General features: G+C 40.6%; 1 protein-coding gene across 1 annotated transcript in view; it reads left to right on the plus strand.

The window, feature by feature from the left end:
* Nucleotides 1-455: 455 nt before the first annotated feature.
* The window catches only part of LOC150106581 (uncharacterized), a 267,472-nt gene continuing 250,682 nt past the window's right edge, over nucleotides 456-17,245 (plus strand). Inside the window, exon 1 of the mRNA XM_090393206.1 lies at nucleotides 456-864. Coding sequence (XP_090249332.1) covers nucleotides 862-864 — 3 coding nt within the window. The 5' untranslated portion in view covers nucleotides 456-861. The remainder of the gene's footprint in view (nucleotides 865-17,245) is intronic.

Genomic DNA, 17,245 nt, shown 5'->3' on the forward strand with positions numbered 1-17,245 from the left:
TAATTGTAAGATAAACTGTTCATAAGTTTTCCACCCTTTTACTTTTCCACCTGTGGCATTTGCCCATTCTGCTCCTGCCTTGAGCTGGGCCTAATTGGACCTCAAACTGTTCACACAGGATAAGGTGGTGAGCCCTACACCCTGGTGTATCCTACGTCCTGTAGTGTTGAGTTCTCAAGGCAATTTGTCTGCTTTGCGGGATGAAAAACAGCAGGATAAACTGGGATGAAAAAAACAGGATTAAACAAGAATATAATTTCTTGACAAGTATAATTTATTCTGTATTGTACACTTTGATATCTTATCTTAGCACAAACTTCAAAATCACACAATAATAAACATACTTTGTTAGTGTGACATCTTTGACAGCCTTGTGTGCCAACTATTTCCTGCAGCCTAGAGAGTACAATAGTAAAGGATTATAACAATATAATGTTTATTGTAATTTACTTTGGAACTTTGCTTAGTGGAAATTCTAACAAGAGAACTTTAATGATCACCAGTTATTAATAAGAAAGCATCCTAATGATACATTTTTAATTACAGCATAACCATCATTGCCCATAAGTTTGTTGAATTCTTTGACATTCTTACAGCTTTTCTTTGATAGCCAGTTAGCATAAGAGGAAAATGAATCTTATTTATTAACATATAAACAAATACTCTAATTTTTAATAAATACAAATCAACTGATTTGTCTTGCAGGAGGCAGATTTCTCTTTTGTACATTTGGGACTTCTTCCTGGTCGTTTTCCTGCAATTCATTATGGTTTTGTTACTTTATACAATCCAAATATATTCATTACTAGAGCACCAAAGACAAAATTAAATATATTTGCTTTTGTGAAGCCATTTCAAAAAATGGTAAGTAATTTTGAAAACATTTTAATATGAAAATATGGAGTGATATATTTTATTAAATGAAGAATTACTGTATTAGTAAAGAATATCCTGATTTGGAATAGTTGGAAGCTTATCAGCGGTAGGTGCAATTTTTTTTTTTTTTTAATATATGAGGTTTTGCAAATTTATGTTACATTTAACTTATGGTTATGACAGCATGCAGCTGATTATAGAGTTTAGTATACATTGTGTTTTGTATTCCTCTTCATTTCTGTCATGGCAACGACCTTATCCTCCATGAGTTGTACTCTTTCAGTGTTTGCATATCACTTATCCAGTAACACTTCTCCACCCTATTTACTTCCCATCTTGACAAAATATAGCCTATTTTTATTCCACTTATCTTCCGAAAATCAGATTTCAGTGACATCAGAAATATTGGGACCGACAGTATCAGTGACAGAAAATTATTCCTTTCATTCCTGATCTTCCTGGTTTTTATGTACAGAAAACCCCACATAACGATGCCATTAAAAGTATATGGAACAAGGCAGAGTTGGGCAGGATAGGATATTTAGCTGGTGAAAATTAATAGAAAACCTGCCTGGGGTTTTCTATTAATTTTCCTACCTTGTCTCAACCCCCCCCCCCTGTTATTTTAACAGCCTAACAGCAGAAGTATGGAGAAAGAAGACATCCAAACAAAGCATGTGCAAAATTTCTTCCACTATTATTCTGCATATATTTACCTTTAAAATACACTTATAATGCCCTAAGGATTCATTCTTGAGTGAAAGCCAATGTTTTTAAAATAAGGGGCACTAAACGACACCTAAACGAAAACAGGCAAAAATAGCAGTAAAAATAACAACAATAGTATTAAATTTGGTCTTAACAACAGAGGATGTGACTGAATCAGATTACATCCTTGCATCTGGTTGTTGAGAATGATCATATTATTTTCAATTTGAAATTATTCCATGAAGTATCTGAGATAAAAGAATTCGTGGAATTATTATGGGTAGGTGATTATAACACTAAATGCTCACTGTACAGTATATAAACTGTCACATACATTGGTAGGCTGTCCACTAAAATTGCTACTCTACTAAAAGAACAAAACATCAGTTATTTACTAATCTATCCAATACAGCATCATCAAATTCCTAATATGTATTAGGAATTTGATGACGAACCTTAGGGAATGTACAGAATTTGATAGTACCACATGAAAAAATTACAGCAGTACTAACTTCTATAATTTCCTCCAAACTACACTGTTTTCTCTCAAGACCTTAATATTATTAGATCTTATGTTGATGGTGCCAATCTGTAACTCTGTTGATGTTGAGTTGGGATTTGTTCCACTAACTGACTTCTCATTATTCACCCTGGTTCCCCAACTAAAACAGGCCATGTTCAACCAGCCAATGCTTCAGCCAGTACTGAATTCTATCATGTTGTACCATAATGTTATTTAGGCTAAACCAATAAGAATACAATTTGTTCAGCTAAATCTCAAATTGGAAACCCGTCCTTGTTCTTTCAGTGTTTGCATAGATACCTATTAATGGAGTGCACCACAAGAAAGTGAAGACTATAAATCAGGTCAAAAGCTATAATCTGTTCTCAGAATTCCTTAAAAGGCTACATGGAGATCTTCCAGTTATATCATTAATCAGTGGAAAAAACAATTAAACATAGATTAAATCTCCTCTTCTCACCTCTTTTATTATGAAATACTATTTATAATAAACAGGAAATAAAACAAAAGCAGAACCCTTTACATGTATTCTAGTAAGTTCCTTACTTATTACCATTATTTACTGATGCTGCTCAGTTCTAGGAAATCCAATAAATGAAATCAGATAGCTCCGGCTGAAAATGTCTGAATATTTAATGGTGTTCTTTGCATTAACACTTGCCTTGTCTTACTGAGGCTTGTTTATCAATAATGGAATTCCAAATTTTTATGTCAATAATTAAGCATTTCATTTTTTCTGAAATTACATGATTGCTGACTTCTGAACTATTTTTTAAACCAAGTAACGACTGGGAGCCATATCAGTCTTGTAAAGGCTGATATACCTGCGTCTCCCCATACACCTCTTGCTCACTGTAGGTGAGCAAGAGGTGTATGGGGAGTTGAGTAAACTAGATGTTAATAAGGCTGTGGGATTTGATAATATATCACCAAGTATTCTGAAAGAATGTGCCAGGGAGTTGACACCAGCCTTGACATATTTTTTAAATATGAGTCTTGCACTTGGTCAAGTTCCTAAGGAGTAGAAGGAGGGCAAGATTGTGCCACTTCATAAAGGAGGTGATCGAACTCAAGCATCAAACTATAGGCCTATCTGTGTGTCAGGTGTTGTGGTTAAGTTATTGGAGAAGCTTGTGAGAACTAGGATCCAGAGTTGGTTTGATACAATGGTATTATCCATGATGGACAGCATGGATTTGCTAAAGGGAGGTGATGTTTTAGTAATCTACTTACTTATTACAATAAAGTGACTGCTTCCTTGGACAGGAAAAGGATACACAGAAATATACTTGGATTTCGCAAAGGCTTTTTGATAGGGTACCTCATGATAGGTTGACAGTCAAACTTGAGCAGATGAGGTTGGATATTAGATTGGTGCATTGGATTGGAGGCTGGCTATCTAATAGGTATATCAACAAGTTGTGTATGGTGGAGCGATATCCAGGGAAGTCACTAGTGGAGTGCCTCAGGGGTCTGTTTTAGATCCATTGCTGTTTAACTTGTATATTAATGATATAAGTGAAGATTTGGATGGAGATATTCAGTTGTGTGCAGACGATGCAAAGTTGGGATGAACCATGAAGTGTAGTGAAGATGTTGTGGCCTTACAGGAAGACTTGAATAGATTCAGTGATTGGGCACGGAAATGGGGATGCGAGTTCAATGTTGCAAAATGTAAGGTTTTAAAATTTGGAATGCAGAATTTATGCTTGTTGAGAATATATTGTTGGAGGTAGAGGAAATAAGAGATCTGGGGGTGATAGTGGATAAGGATCTAAAATTTAGGGGACACATCGCCAAAATTGTGAAGACAACACAAAGGCTTCTGGGAATGATGCGGAGGACACTGATGTGTAGAAGTAAGGAGATTCTTGTTCCGTTGTATAAGGCTTTGATTAGGCCACACATGGACTATTTTGCCCAGATTCGGTCACTGGGTTTTCATAAGAATGAAGAGATGTTGGAAACGGTCGAAAGGCGACTGACTAAAGTAGCTTGTGACCTCTGGAATGTCGAGTATGAGGAAAGATTGAGAAGATGTAATTTGTAGAGTCTCGTGGACAGGAGGAATAGGGGTAATATGATAGAGACCTACAAGTTGGTAAGGGGTTGTTATAGGATCAATGATGGAGAAGTTTTACAGAGAATAGTGGGAGATCAGGGGAGAACCAGAGGTCATCCCAGGAAACTGTATAAAGAAGGTGTGAGTAGGGGAGTGAGAGGCAGGTTTTTTTCATGCAGAGTTGTGAATGATTGGAATGCCTTGCCTGAGAATGTGGTGTCTGCAAAGAGTTTGAATGGGTTTAAAACACGGTATGATGAACTGTATGTGTGATAAAAGGACCTCCCAGATGAGTATTTGACTCCATGAGGTCTTGGGGTGGTAATAATAATAATAATGATTTAAATCACCTAAGTCTCTCTTGGGATGATGCACTGGAGAGGTTCCAGAGGTAAGCGACCAAGATAGTGAGACAGGGATAGGCAAATTTGTTACTTGTAAAGATGGTAAATGATGAATGGGCTGCCAGAAGTGGTCATGTAAGCTTTTGAGAGTGAATGAGTTGAAGGACAGTTATTAGAGGTATTATGTAAATAAAGGTTAATGCGTACCACTCATAATGAGCCTTCATATCTTGATTAATGAGCCAGGACACAGTAAATATGGTAATTGGTTAGTAGGACAATCACAAACATCCATGCCCTTAGTGGAATTTGCACCTGCAGCCTCTTAGCTGGAGAGTGGATATGCTAACCACTTGGCCAACCAGGCCAGCTACCCTGCAATACAATGCTGTACAAATATTTCTGGATTGGTGGATGAGATATAAAACAACAGATTTTTAACCATGACAAACATTACACTAATGGAACTTCTATGAAGGTTTATAAATTAATTTGAGAAATTGGATGGATAGGAATTTAATTTACATTTTCCTGTTATATTTCTGGTAGCACGTGGCGAACAATTTGAGCTGTGCTGAAGAAAGTGATTTTTAATCGGTGAATAGTCGTCCGTTTTCTACGTTTTTGAGTGCTAAATTGTTTCTCTGGAATACGAGTGCACTTCGGTGATTGTTTTTTGAAGTTAGTTGTTGTCGTGATATTGTGTATTTTGGTTGCAGAGAAAACAGGGTGGGAATCGAATACATAACAGTGGAAGACAAGACGAAACTAAGTTTTCATTACTGTATTTAGTTTTATTTCTTAAGTGTACTTAAATGTTATCTTTTGCTTGTAATTGTTTGTACTTTTCTTATTTATTTATACTCTGTAATACTTATTTAGCATTTATTTTTGACACTAATTAGTGAAACTATTTTGAATAATTAACAATGATGGCGGATTCAGCTGCAGTCGCAAATGGCGACATGTATGCATCTCGGAAAATAGATATGTGGCTTGTGAGAGGAAGGGGGATGCATGTGTGTGTAAAATGCAGCCAGTGGGATGAAATAAATGCATTAGATATATCAATATTCAACCTTGTTGCTCCAGGAATGGGAAATGAATATAGGAAGAAGTAGTGTGATAGGAGAGAATGAAGAAAAAATATGAATGAGAAAATAATAGTTGATAGTGTGGAAGGTGTGAGTGACTGTGAAAGTTTAAGAGATGGTTTTGTTTGAGAGAATGAATTTCGCTTAAGAGTGAATGACCTGCAGAGGGAGATAGATGAGCTGAAAGAGGAGGTGGAATGTCTTGTGAATGAGAGGAGAAGTATGAAAGATGAAATTAGGAGAATGGAAGAGATAACTGCAAGGCCAATCAGAGTAGAGGAGAGAGAGAGAGAGAGAGAGTTTTGGGAATGATAGGAGAGCAGAGAATGGAAACAGTAGGGGAGAGAGGTATGGAAGTGCTAGAAGAGGAGAGAGGGGTATGGGAGTGCTAGAAGAGAATGGAAACAGTGGAAGAGAGGGAATGAGAGAGAGAGAGAGAGAGTGGTATGGGAGTGCCAGAAGAGGAGAGAATGGAAACAGTAGGAAAGATGGAATGAGAGAAAGGCATGGGAGTACTAGAATAGGAGAGAATGGAAACAGTAGGAGAGATGGAATGAGAGAGAGGCATGGGAGTACTAAAATAGGAGAGAATGGAAACAGTAGGAGAGATGGAATGAGAGAAAGGCATGGGAGTACTAGAATAGGAGAGAATGGAAACAGTAGGAGAGACAGAATGAGAGAGAGGCATGGGAGTACTAAAATAGGAGAGAATGGAAACAGTAGGAGAGATGGAATGAGAGAGAGGTATGGGAGTGCTAGAACAGGAGGAGAGAGGGAATGAGAGAGAGATATGGGAATGCTAGTAAAGAGAATAGGAGCAGTAGAGGAGTGGGGATGAGAGAGACGTATAGGAATGAAAGAAGAGGAGAGAATGGAAACAATAGGAGAGAGGGAATGGTAACAGGTATAATGTATGGGGACTCAATGATCCCTGATGTTCAAGATCGGATGCATGAGGAGTGTTTGCAGGAGTAATGATAGAAAGAGTGGCTAAGGCAATTAAGAGAGGTGAAAGGGTGGATAAGATATGAACAAATGACTTGAGTGGTAATGTAAGTCGGGCAGCGAGAGATATGAGATTTTTGTTTGAGGCTGTACAGAAGAAGACAGAGAGAGGAAAGATAGTGTGCATGTTGCTTAGGTATGATAATGAAGAGCTGAGCAGAAGAGCGGTAATATTGAATGACATAATAGCTAGAATGTGTGACAAGAGAGGACTGGACTATGTGGATGCTTGGAGAGCATTTGAGGACAGTGAGGAATTGTATGAAGGAGACCGCATACATTTGAATGAGGAAGGACGTAGGCATCTGGAAAGATTGCTGTTTTGACCCAGTCAGTGTGTCCCAGTGTGGATGGAAGCAGGGGTGGCCTCCTATGGGAATGGGTACTTGGGAGAAGGGGGACAACATCAGGTAACACTGAGTCCATTGGAGTCTAGAGGGGATAATGCTGGGTATAGAAACAACGGCATTTATATGCTTTATACTAATGCCAGGAGTATTCGGAATAAGGGAGAGGAATTGGTGACACTGATAGCATCAGCTTGGCCAAAGATTATTGGGATCACAGAGACGTGATTGACAGAAGAGGATATAATAACAGGAATAGAAAAAATGCGGAAACCAGCGACTTGCTGGTTTCAGCATTTTTCGACAGGATAAGAAGGGAAAGCGTGGTGGAGAAGTACTGCTTATGATAAGTGACGACCTATGTCCTCTAAGTGTGGAGACTTTGAAATGCAGTGATACTAATGATTTTGAAAGTATATAGTATGAGGTGGAGGTGGGCAAGACAGGATATTATTGGGGTGTTGTTACTGTCTTAACCTCTCCTGGTCCCCACACAGGGTGGGGACCAGGAGAGGTTAAGACAGTTAAGTTTGGCAAGTGCAAGAAGAATGATTGTTATGAGAGATTTTAACTACCGCAGTATAAATTGGGGAGAGGAAGATGCATGTAGCAATAATGGAATGGAATTCTTGAGGGACAAATAACTTAGGCAACATGTAATAAAGGGAACAAGAGGTTCAAGAGTTTTGGATTTAGTTATAGCATCACAAGAGTTGATAATAACTCAGATGACATCTCTCCACCAGTTGGAGAGAATGACCATATGGTTTTGACTAGGAAAATGAATAGACATGCAGGAGTATCAAAGAGACGGGAACTTATGTGGAATTATAAGGCAGGTGATTATAATAGTCTAAGATATCAACTTGGGGAAGTTTCATGGAGGGAGGAACTGGAAGGCTGGGATATCATTAGTGCGTGGGAAATTATGAAAGAATATTTGTTAGCAGCAATGGTAAGTTGCATACCACGAGTGAAAATGAAGACACAATTTGGAATAAAGTGGATGACAAAAAAATATTCAGCAGGACTTGCATGCGACAAAGAGGTATTGGAAGAGATATAAAGAGACATGTGAACACAAAATGCATGAACAATATAAGAAACATGCCAGAAGAGTGACTAGTATGGTATGGAAGGCGAAACTGGAATATGAGAGGAGATTGGCCCTAATATCCAAAGAAAATCCTAGGGTGACTAGAATAGAGTGACTGATTCAGAGGACATAGTGGAATTATTCAATGAACACTTTATTGGAGTATTTCATCCTGGAGGAGTAAGTTTTAATACTTTAATACTGAAGGATAGGGTAGGTTCGAGGTTAAGAGGTACAGGAGGAGAGTGTGTTTCAAGTATTGAGTACTCTGGATGTCAGTAAAGCTGTGGGACTGGATGGTATTTCACCATGAATTTTGAGAGAATGTGCTAGAGAACTGACAGTGCCTTTGACCTGGCTTTTCAATGAAAGTCTGGCTGCGGGAAAGGTGCCCATGGAATGGAAGGAAAGTAAGATAGTGCCATTGCATAAGGGTGGTAGCAGACCGCAAGTGTCTAATTATAGGCCAGTTTACGTGTCATGAGCAGCTGGTAAGATCTTGGAGAAAGTAGTGAGGAACCATATACAGCATTGGGCAGATGAGGGTGGTGTTATCCATGAGAGTTCAACATGAATTTGTGAAGGGACGCTCTTATTTTAGAAATATGCTACACTTTTATAATAAAGTTGCAAGAGCATTAGATTAGGGTAAGGCATATACTGCCATTTTCTTAGACTTAGCAAAAGCATTTCACAGGGTGCCACATGATAAGCTGATATTTAAGTTTTAAAAGAGGTATACCGTGAGTAGATATATTGATACAAAATTAATAACGGAAAAAACTCACGTACAAAGATTATTTAATAGTATAATTTTCGCCTGTGTGTCACAGGCGAAAATTATATTATTAAATAATCTTTTTAAGTGAGTTTTTTCCGTTATTAAGCTGATATTTAAGTTGCAGCACGTGGGTCTGGATATCAGATTGGTCAACTGGATTCAGAATTGGCTGTCCGATAGGTATCAGAGAGTTGTGTATGGTGGGACAGTTTCAAGGAGGCAGAGGGTTACAAGTGGGGTTCCACAATGCTCCGTACTGAGACCTATATTGTTTAACCTTTATATCATTGCCATTATCCATGGATTGCAAGGGGATATTTAGTTGTTTGTGGATGATGCGAAGCTGGGAAGGATTAAACAGTAATAGTGCAGATGTGGTAGCCCTGCAAGAGGATTTGAATAAGCTAGAGATAGATGGGCAAATGAATGGGGGTTTCGGTTTAATGTAGCAAAATGTAAGGTCTTGAGGTTTGGGAAACATCGATGGGACGCTGCATACTCTATAGGAGGAGTTATACTGGAGGAAGTAGGGGAGACAAGAGATCTGGGGTTGATGATTGATAGAAACCTGAAATTTAGGGGCCATATGGCAAAGGTAGTGAAGGTAACACAGAGGATTGCTGCAATAATGATAAGGACACTGACATGCAGAGATAAAAGGGTTACCATTCCATTGTATAAGTCTCTGAACAGATCACACTATTGTTCTCAAATTTGGTCCCCATGATTTGAAGGGGATAAATTAACTGTGGAAAGGGTACAAAGGCCGATAACAAAGATGGTGTCAGGACTGTACGATGTTAGTTATGAGGATCGGCTGAGGGAGTGTGGAGTGTAGAGTTTGGTGGATAGAAGGAGAGGTGATATGACTGAGACTTTTAAACTGTTGAGAAGTGGTTACAGGGTTGATACTGTGGAGTTCTTTGGTTGAACAGCGGGAAGGAGTGATGACAAGAGGCCATCCGTAGAAGTTACGAAACAAAACTGTTTGCAAGCGGGTGAGGAGTTATTTCTTTGCATGGAGGGTGGTTGAACCATGTAATGCATTGCCTGACGGAGTGGTGAGAGCGAGAACGGTCAATTAATTTAAGGAGTGGTATGATAGACTTTGTGTTTCTCAGGTAGGGGACCTCCCCTCGATGAGTCTTGATAGACTTTGTGTTTCTTAGGAAGGACCTCTCACGATGAGTCTTTTGACTCCATGGAGGCCTCAATAATAATAATAATAATAATAATAATAATAATAATAATTAAGAAACTATACTTTCATCAAAATAGGATACTCTTTATTTATTATTAGGTTCTAACTTATCAATAACTTACATCTGAATCCCAGGTCTGGGGAGTATTTAATGACATCCTTTGTTTACAAGTTGATATATTATCTACTTTTACTAATGTGTCATGCTCATACTGGCTTCGTCTGGGTAAAATATATATCAGTGGACAACTGAATATACACAGAAATATTAATGTTAGAAAGTACAAAACACTACAGTAATGGGAGCAAAATGCACTTGTATTCACAAGGTTCCTGCTAAGAAAACTAATGAACATGCAAAATTGTTCACATGGCTCCTACAAAAGGAAATTAAGAACTATGAAATGCTTCATTAAAAAGTCACAATTTACGAAGTGAATAGTCACATAGACCTTCCATAAAAATTATTATTATTATTATTATTTCGGGCGACTCCAGGAGTCCTTAGACTCATCGAGGGAGGCCCTAAACATCATGTCCACACAACTATGCGATTACATTCTCACAGTATCTATCATAACTTGTCTTGAACTTGTTCACCGTCATAGCACCCACAACAGACTCTGGCAGCTTATTCCACTCATTTACCACTCTAAAAGTAAAGAACCCAGCTCTAACACCCCTGCTAATCACACTCTTGCCCAGCTTCCATAGGTGTCCCCTAGTTCTCCCACCACCAGTCCTGATCTCAAAAATATCCTCTGAATTAATCCTATAGAATCCCTTTAGCAATTTGAATGTCTCAATCATATCTCCCCTCCTCCGCCTATCAACTAGTTTCTGCAACCCACAAATCTTCAACCTGTTCTCATATGGTTCATTCCATAGACCTGTTATCATCTTAGTCACTGCCTCTGGATCCTCTCCACCTCCTCCCCATCAAGAAGGAACCTAGGTGACCAAATCTGGGCACAGTAATCGAGATGAGGTCTTATCAAGGCTCGGTACAGAGGTACAATAACTTGCTTGTCTCTGCTCGTCAAGGTATTTTTCAACAACCAAGTGAGTTGATGAGCTGATTTAGCTACTTTTGCAGTGTGCCCCCTAAACTTCATCTCCCTATCCACCAACACTCCCAAGTCCCTGGCCTCATCAATCTCTTGGAGTACAGTTCCACCAATGTGGTATACTGCTGCTAATCTTTTCACCCCAAAATGCATAACCTTACATTTTGTCACATTAAATTGACATCCATTCTCCTTAGCACAGAACTCCAATCTATCTAAGTCATCCTGCAAGACTTTGACATCTTCTGCATTCACTATTGCCCTACCCAACTTTGCATCATCAGCGAACAAATGAATTGTTCCACTTAGATCCTTCCCTATATCGTTAATGAACAGATTAAACAGCAGTGGTCCAAGAATAGAACCCTGCCGCACACCACTAGTCACAGGCCGTCTTTTGGACTCTACTCCTGAATAAACTACTCTTTGATATCTCTCCATCAACCAACCACCTGTCCATCTCACCAACCTTATATCCATTCCCATATGTTGTAGTTTACGGATTAGTATTCCATGTAGTATCCTGTCAAACGCCTTTGCCAGGTCCAGCAGTATCACTGTAAATCCATTTCCCTTATGCAGTTCAGCCGTCACCTTGTTATAAAACTTGCGCAAGTTACTGAAGCATGATCTACCCTTCACAAAGCCATGCTGTCCCCTGTATAGTATCTTGTTTTCATTAATCCATTCCTGTATTTTTCCATTGACTACTTTCTCTAAGACCTTGACAACGACTCCTGATATGCTGATCGGTCAGTAATTTGCAACCGTAGTCTTGGATCCTCCTTTATGCAGTGAAACTATTTTCCCCCTCTTTCCACACCTTCGGGACTAAGCCAGACCTGAGACTCAAATTAAACAACATGGTCAAGGGCATTGATAATTCTTTAGCCGATTCACGCAAGACCCGTGCCGGTATACCATCCAATCCCACAGATGTGTTCACATTAAGGTTCTGTAATAAACTAGTCACCTCCACTTCATTCATCACTATTCCCGTATAAACTAATGGTTCCTTCACTTTTTCAATGTCACCACCTGGATGAAATGCTTTTGCAAAGTGCGCGCTCAGTAACTCCACTATATCGACTGATTCAGTGACCTCCTTACCATCGTCATTCCTTAAAATCATTTTGCCGTGTACAGTTTTTTTCTTGCTTGCAGCATATTGAAAGAACTGTTTTGGATTCTCTTTTGCTTGCAAAGCTAGTTTCCTTTCATAATCCGCTTTTGCTTTTTTTACCACACTCGTTACCTTTCTCCCCCCCCCCCCACCCCCCCCCCCCCCCACCCCCCCCCCCCCCCACCCCCCCCCCCCCCCACCCCCCCCCCCCCCCACCCCCCCCCCCCCCCACCCCCCCCCCCCCCCACCCCCCCCCCCCCCCACCCCCCCCCCCCCCCACCCCCCCCCCCCCCCACCCCCCCCCCCCCCCACCCCCCCCCCCCCCCACCCCCCCCCCCCCCCACCCCCCCCCCCCCCCACCCCCCCCCCCCCCCACCCCCCCCCCCCCCCACCCCCCCCCCCCCCCACCCCCCCCCCCCCCCACCCCCCCCCCCCCCCACCCCCCCCCCCCCCCACCCCCCCCCCCCCCCACCCCCCCCCCCCCCCACCCCCCCCCCCCCCCACCCCCCCCCCCCCCCACCCCCCCCCCCCCCCACCCCCCCCCCCCCCCACCCCCCCCCCCCCCCACCCCCCCCCCCCCCCACCCCCCCCCCCCCCCACCCCCCCCCCCCCCCACCCCCCCCCCCCCCCACCCCCCATCATATGCTCAACACCCAAACTGATATTCCATCTAAACCTACAACAGTTTGCATTTAAATTTTGCAATATATTAAATAGCTCTGATTTCTTAACTTCAGTTCTCACATTTGTTATTGCTACAGGTACAGAAATATCCTCACTTGGGTGATAGACTTTTGAAAAGTGATCACTCAGTAACCCGACTATTACATCTGAATTTGTCACCTCAATACCATCGGTACCCACTAAAGTTATCCTTCTGAAGTCATTCTTCCTTTTACTTTGCCACATAGCAGAAGAACACTTTGGGATTACCTTTGATCTCCTTGGCTAAGGTCTTCTCATAATCTGATTTAGCTTTTCTTACTATGCTGGTAACCTTCCTAGCTTCAGCTTTGTACTGCTCATGGGTGTACTGATTGCCTTTCTCCTTGTACATTCTCCATAACATTTTCTTCTTTTGCAGATAAAGCTTAATAATACTGCTCACCCATCTAACACCTATCTTGTTTGTTTTCCTGACCATGGAGACACAATCTGATATTGCTTTCCTCAGATAGCTGCTGATTTTATTCCGTGCACTGCTAACATCTTTCCCCTGCAATATGTTCTGCCATAGGATGGCTGCAAGCTCACTCCAAAGCTTGTTATAATTGCCTAACCTGTAGTACCGTATATATTCCCTTCTTAACAGAAAAATCCACAAATTTTGCAACCTCCCAATTCAATACCACATGATTGCTCTCACCAATTAGAGGTAACAAGGACACCTTGTTATGCATATATCCTCTGAATCAATGACCAGGTCCAACAGTCTCACACCACGTGTCCCTTCAGTTATGTGTTGTTTCAAGTAATTATCTCATAGAAGATGTATGAACTCCATTTCCTTTTTGCCACGTGACATTTCCTCCTTCCAATTGATATCATCATAATTAAAATCCTCCATAATAATCACTAAACCTGCACTCATTGCACTAATTTGCTGATGAATGAATTCAGTATTCTTCCACTTGTACTCCCCTGGCCTATAGCAGCATCCAACTGTATATTTGGTTGCGATGGTCACTATTTCACACCAGACCCCCTCAAATGAACTCTTAATCACATATCTTATCATCTTGATATACTACTTTCTTTGGCTGCAGCCCATCAGCTATCATTAACAATACTCCTCCCCCTCTTCTAACTTCTCTATCCTCCATGAAAATACTGTACCCATCACATTCAATTCCAGTGATCACATCTTCTGCTGACAGCCACGTTTCACTAATGCCTATACCTTTTGGTGAGATTGCACTGACTAATGCCAAAAATTCTTCTCTCTTATTTCGAATGCTTCTTGCATTGATATACAAAAATTGCATGCTCCCTTTAGTTCTTGTATCGGCTTCTGTAGAACTGGAATTAGTAGTCCCATGCCGATTTTTATCCCCTCTATTCTGCAATTTATTCTGCGCATAAGGATCAACAAATATACAATCACTGCTAAAGTTTCTCTCGCTTACACTCAACCTTTTCAAATTTAGTTTCCCTGCCCAGTTACTTCAACTTGTTCAGAAAACAGTAATTTCTTCAATCGCTTATGACCTACCATAAATTAAGGGGATAAAAATCCCTTATTGTTTTTCAGACAGAAAAAAAATAGCCATTTGGCTTTTCTTCTTATGACCTACCATGTTCAGATGCAACCCATCTCTAGCATACAACTGTCTTTTTCCTTCAAACACACTCCAGACATCAACAAATTCCAGACCTTTTTTTTTTTTTGCACATTCTTACAATCATATCATTCATTATCATCACTAAAGAATGGCTTTAGCAATAAAGAGAGGGCATGATGCAAACAAGATGATAGTTATGGTGGGTACAAATGACCTGAGTGGTAGTATAAATCGGGTAACTGATAATTGTCAAAACGAGGCAGCACACACACACTATACTTCCCAGTGACACTTTTCTTCTTCACAATATCTAACAATGTTCTTAAATCTTTTGCTACCTGATTTATACTACCACTCAGGTCATTTGTACCCACCATAACTGTCATCTTGTTTGCATCATGCCCTCTCTTTATTGCTAAAGCCATTCTCTCTATTGTCCCACAAGCCAAGCACTCCTCAGGCATACTGCTCTCCATACCCTTAATCATAGAATCACCATATATTTTTACCACTCTTAACTTCATTTATGTCCACACAAGTGTCACTCATGGCCTCATTTTTTATTATTATTATTATCCAGGCCTCCATGGAGTCAAAAGACTCTTCATCGGAGGTTGTTTTTAGGAAACACGAAGTTTATCATACCACTCCTTGAACCCATTGAACCCATTGAGAGAGTGCTTGGAGTGCTCCCACTCCAACCACTCTCTCAGGCAATGCATTCCAGGGTTAAACCACCCTCCATGCAAAGAAACCACTCCTCTCCCTCTTGCGCATGGCCTCCTTTCGTAACTTCCAGGGATGGCACCTTGTCCTCTCTCCTTCCCGTCGTTCCACCAAGTGAAAGAACTCTCCAATGTCTACCCTGTAACTGCTTCTCGAGAGTTTAAAAGTCTCAATCATATCACCTCTCCTTCTTCTATTAACCAAACTCTGCAATCCACATTCCCTCAGTCAATCCTCATAACTCATATTGTACAGTCCTGAAACCATCTTTGTTATCTGCCTATGTAGCCTTTCCACAGTCAATTTATCCCCTTTAAATCCTGGGGACCAAATTTGAGAACAATAGTCTGTCGTCTGATCAGGGTCTTATAGAATGGAATGATAACCCTTTTATCTCTGCAGGTCAGCATCCTTCTCAGTCTTGCAGCAATCCTCTGAGTTACCCTCACCATCTTTGCAATATGCTCCCTGAATTTCAGTTTTCTATCAATCATCACACCCAGATCTCTTTTCTCCGCTACTTCCTCCAGTATAGCTCCTCCAATCAAGCATGCATACTTCCATCGATGGATCCCAAACCTCAAGACCTAATATTTTGCTGCATTAAACTGATACCTCCATTCATTTGCCCATCTATCTAGTTTATTCAAATCCTCTTGCAGGGCTGCCACATCTGCACTATTACTGATAACCCTTTCCAGCTTCACATCATCTGCAAACAACTGAATGTACCCTTGCAATCCATTGACAATCGCATTGATATAAAGAATGAACAAAACAGGTCCCAGTACTGAGCCCTGTGGAACCACACTTGTTATTACCTCATCATACACAAATCTCTGATACCTATCAGTCAGCCAATCCTGAATCCATTTGACTAACCTGACATTTAAACCCATGTGCTGCAACTTAAATATCAGCTTATCATGTGGCACCCTGTCTAACGCTTTTGCAAAATCCAAAAAAATGGCAGTATATTCCTTTCCCTCATGAACTGTTCTTGTCACTTTATTATAAAAGGCAATCATATTACTAAAGCAAGAATGTCCCTTAGCAAATCCATGTTGATTCTCACAGATAACATTACCCTCATCTTCCCAACGTTGTATATAGTTCCTCACTAATTTCTCCAAGACCTTAACAACTACTGATGACACACAAACAGGCCTATAATTAGACACTTCCAGTCTGTTACCACCCTTATGCAGCAGCACTATCTTACCTTCCTTCCATTCCCTGGGGCACCTTTCCTGCAGCCAGATGTTTATTCAAAAGCCAGGGCAACGGAGCTGTCAATTCTTTATCACATTCTCTCAACATTCGTCGTGAAATACCATCCAGCCCCACAGCTTTACTAGCATCCAGAGCACTCAGTATTTGGAACACACTCCTCCTGCACCTCTAAACCCCAAACCTGCCCTCTCCCTCTAGTATTAAAACCTCCTCCTGGAAGAAATACTCCAATAAAGTGCTCATTGAACAACTCCATTATGTCCTCTGCATCAGTCACTCTATTCCCATTTTTCTCCCACAATGTCATTCTTCCACAATCGTTTTTCCACCTACTGGCTGCATAGCTAAAAAATTCCATAGGATTTTCTTTGGATCTTATTGCCAATCTCTTTTCATATTCCAGTTTTGCCTTCTCACCATTCTGGTCACTCTCCTGCACTATTCAGCATGACTCTCCCAGTTTCATTACTCACCGCTGTTTTACTTACCCCCTCACTCTCATGACATCTCGTTTCTTCTAGACCTCTTGTGGTTTTATTTTGCTGTCTCCCAATCACTCCCATACTATTTATTACTTCATCATTCACCAAAGACTCTCCCATACATAATCCTGTTCTAGTTACTTCAGCTAAAGTAATCTCTATAGTCCTAATTTCTATGTTCAACACATTTAAGTCAGTTTTAACTTCCAGTATCTCCTTATGCACTTCCAATTCCTCTTATAGAAGATGGTCATTTTTCATTTTCGTGAACTCCTGCCGAAGTTCTTCCACTACA

The sequence above is a fragment of the Typopeltis vanoorti genome, chromosome 5, assembly GCF_054136105.1.
Source record: "Typopeltis vanoorti isolate ZY-2024b chromosome 5, IOZ_Tvanoo_1.0, whole genome shotgun sequence".
Taxonomy (NCBI): Eukaryota; Metazoa; Arthropoda; class Arachnida; order Uropygi; family Thelyphonidae; genus Typopeltis; species Typopeltis vanoorti.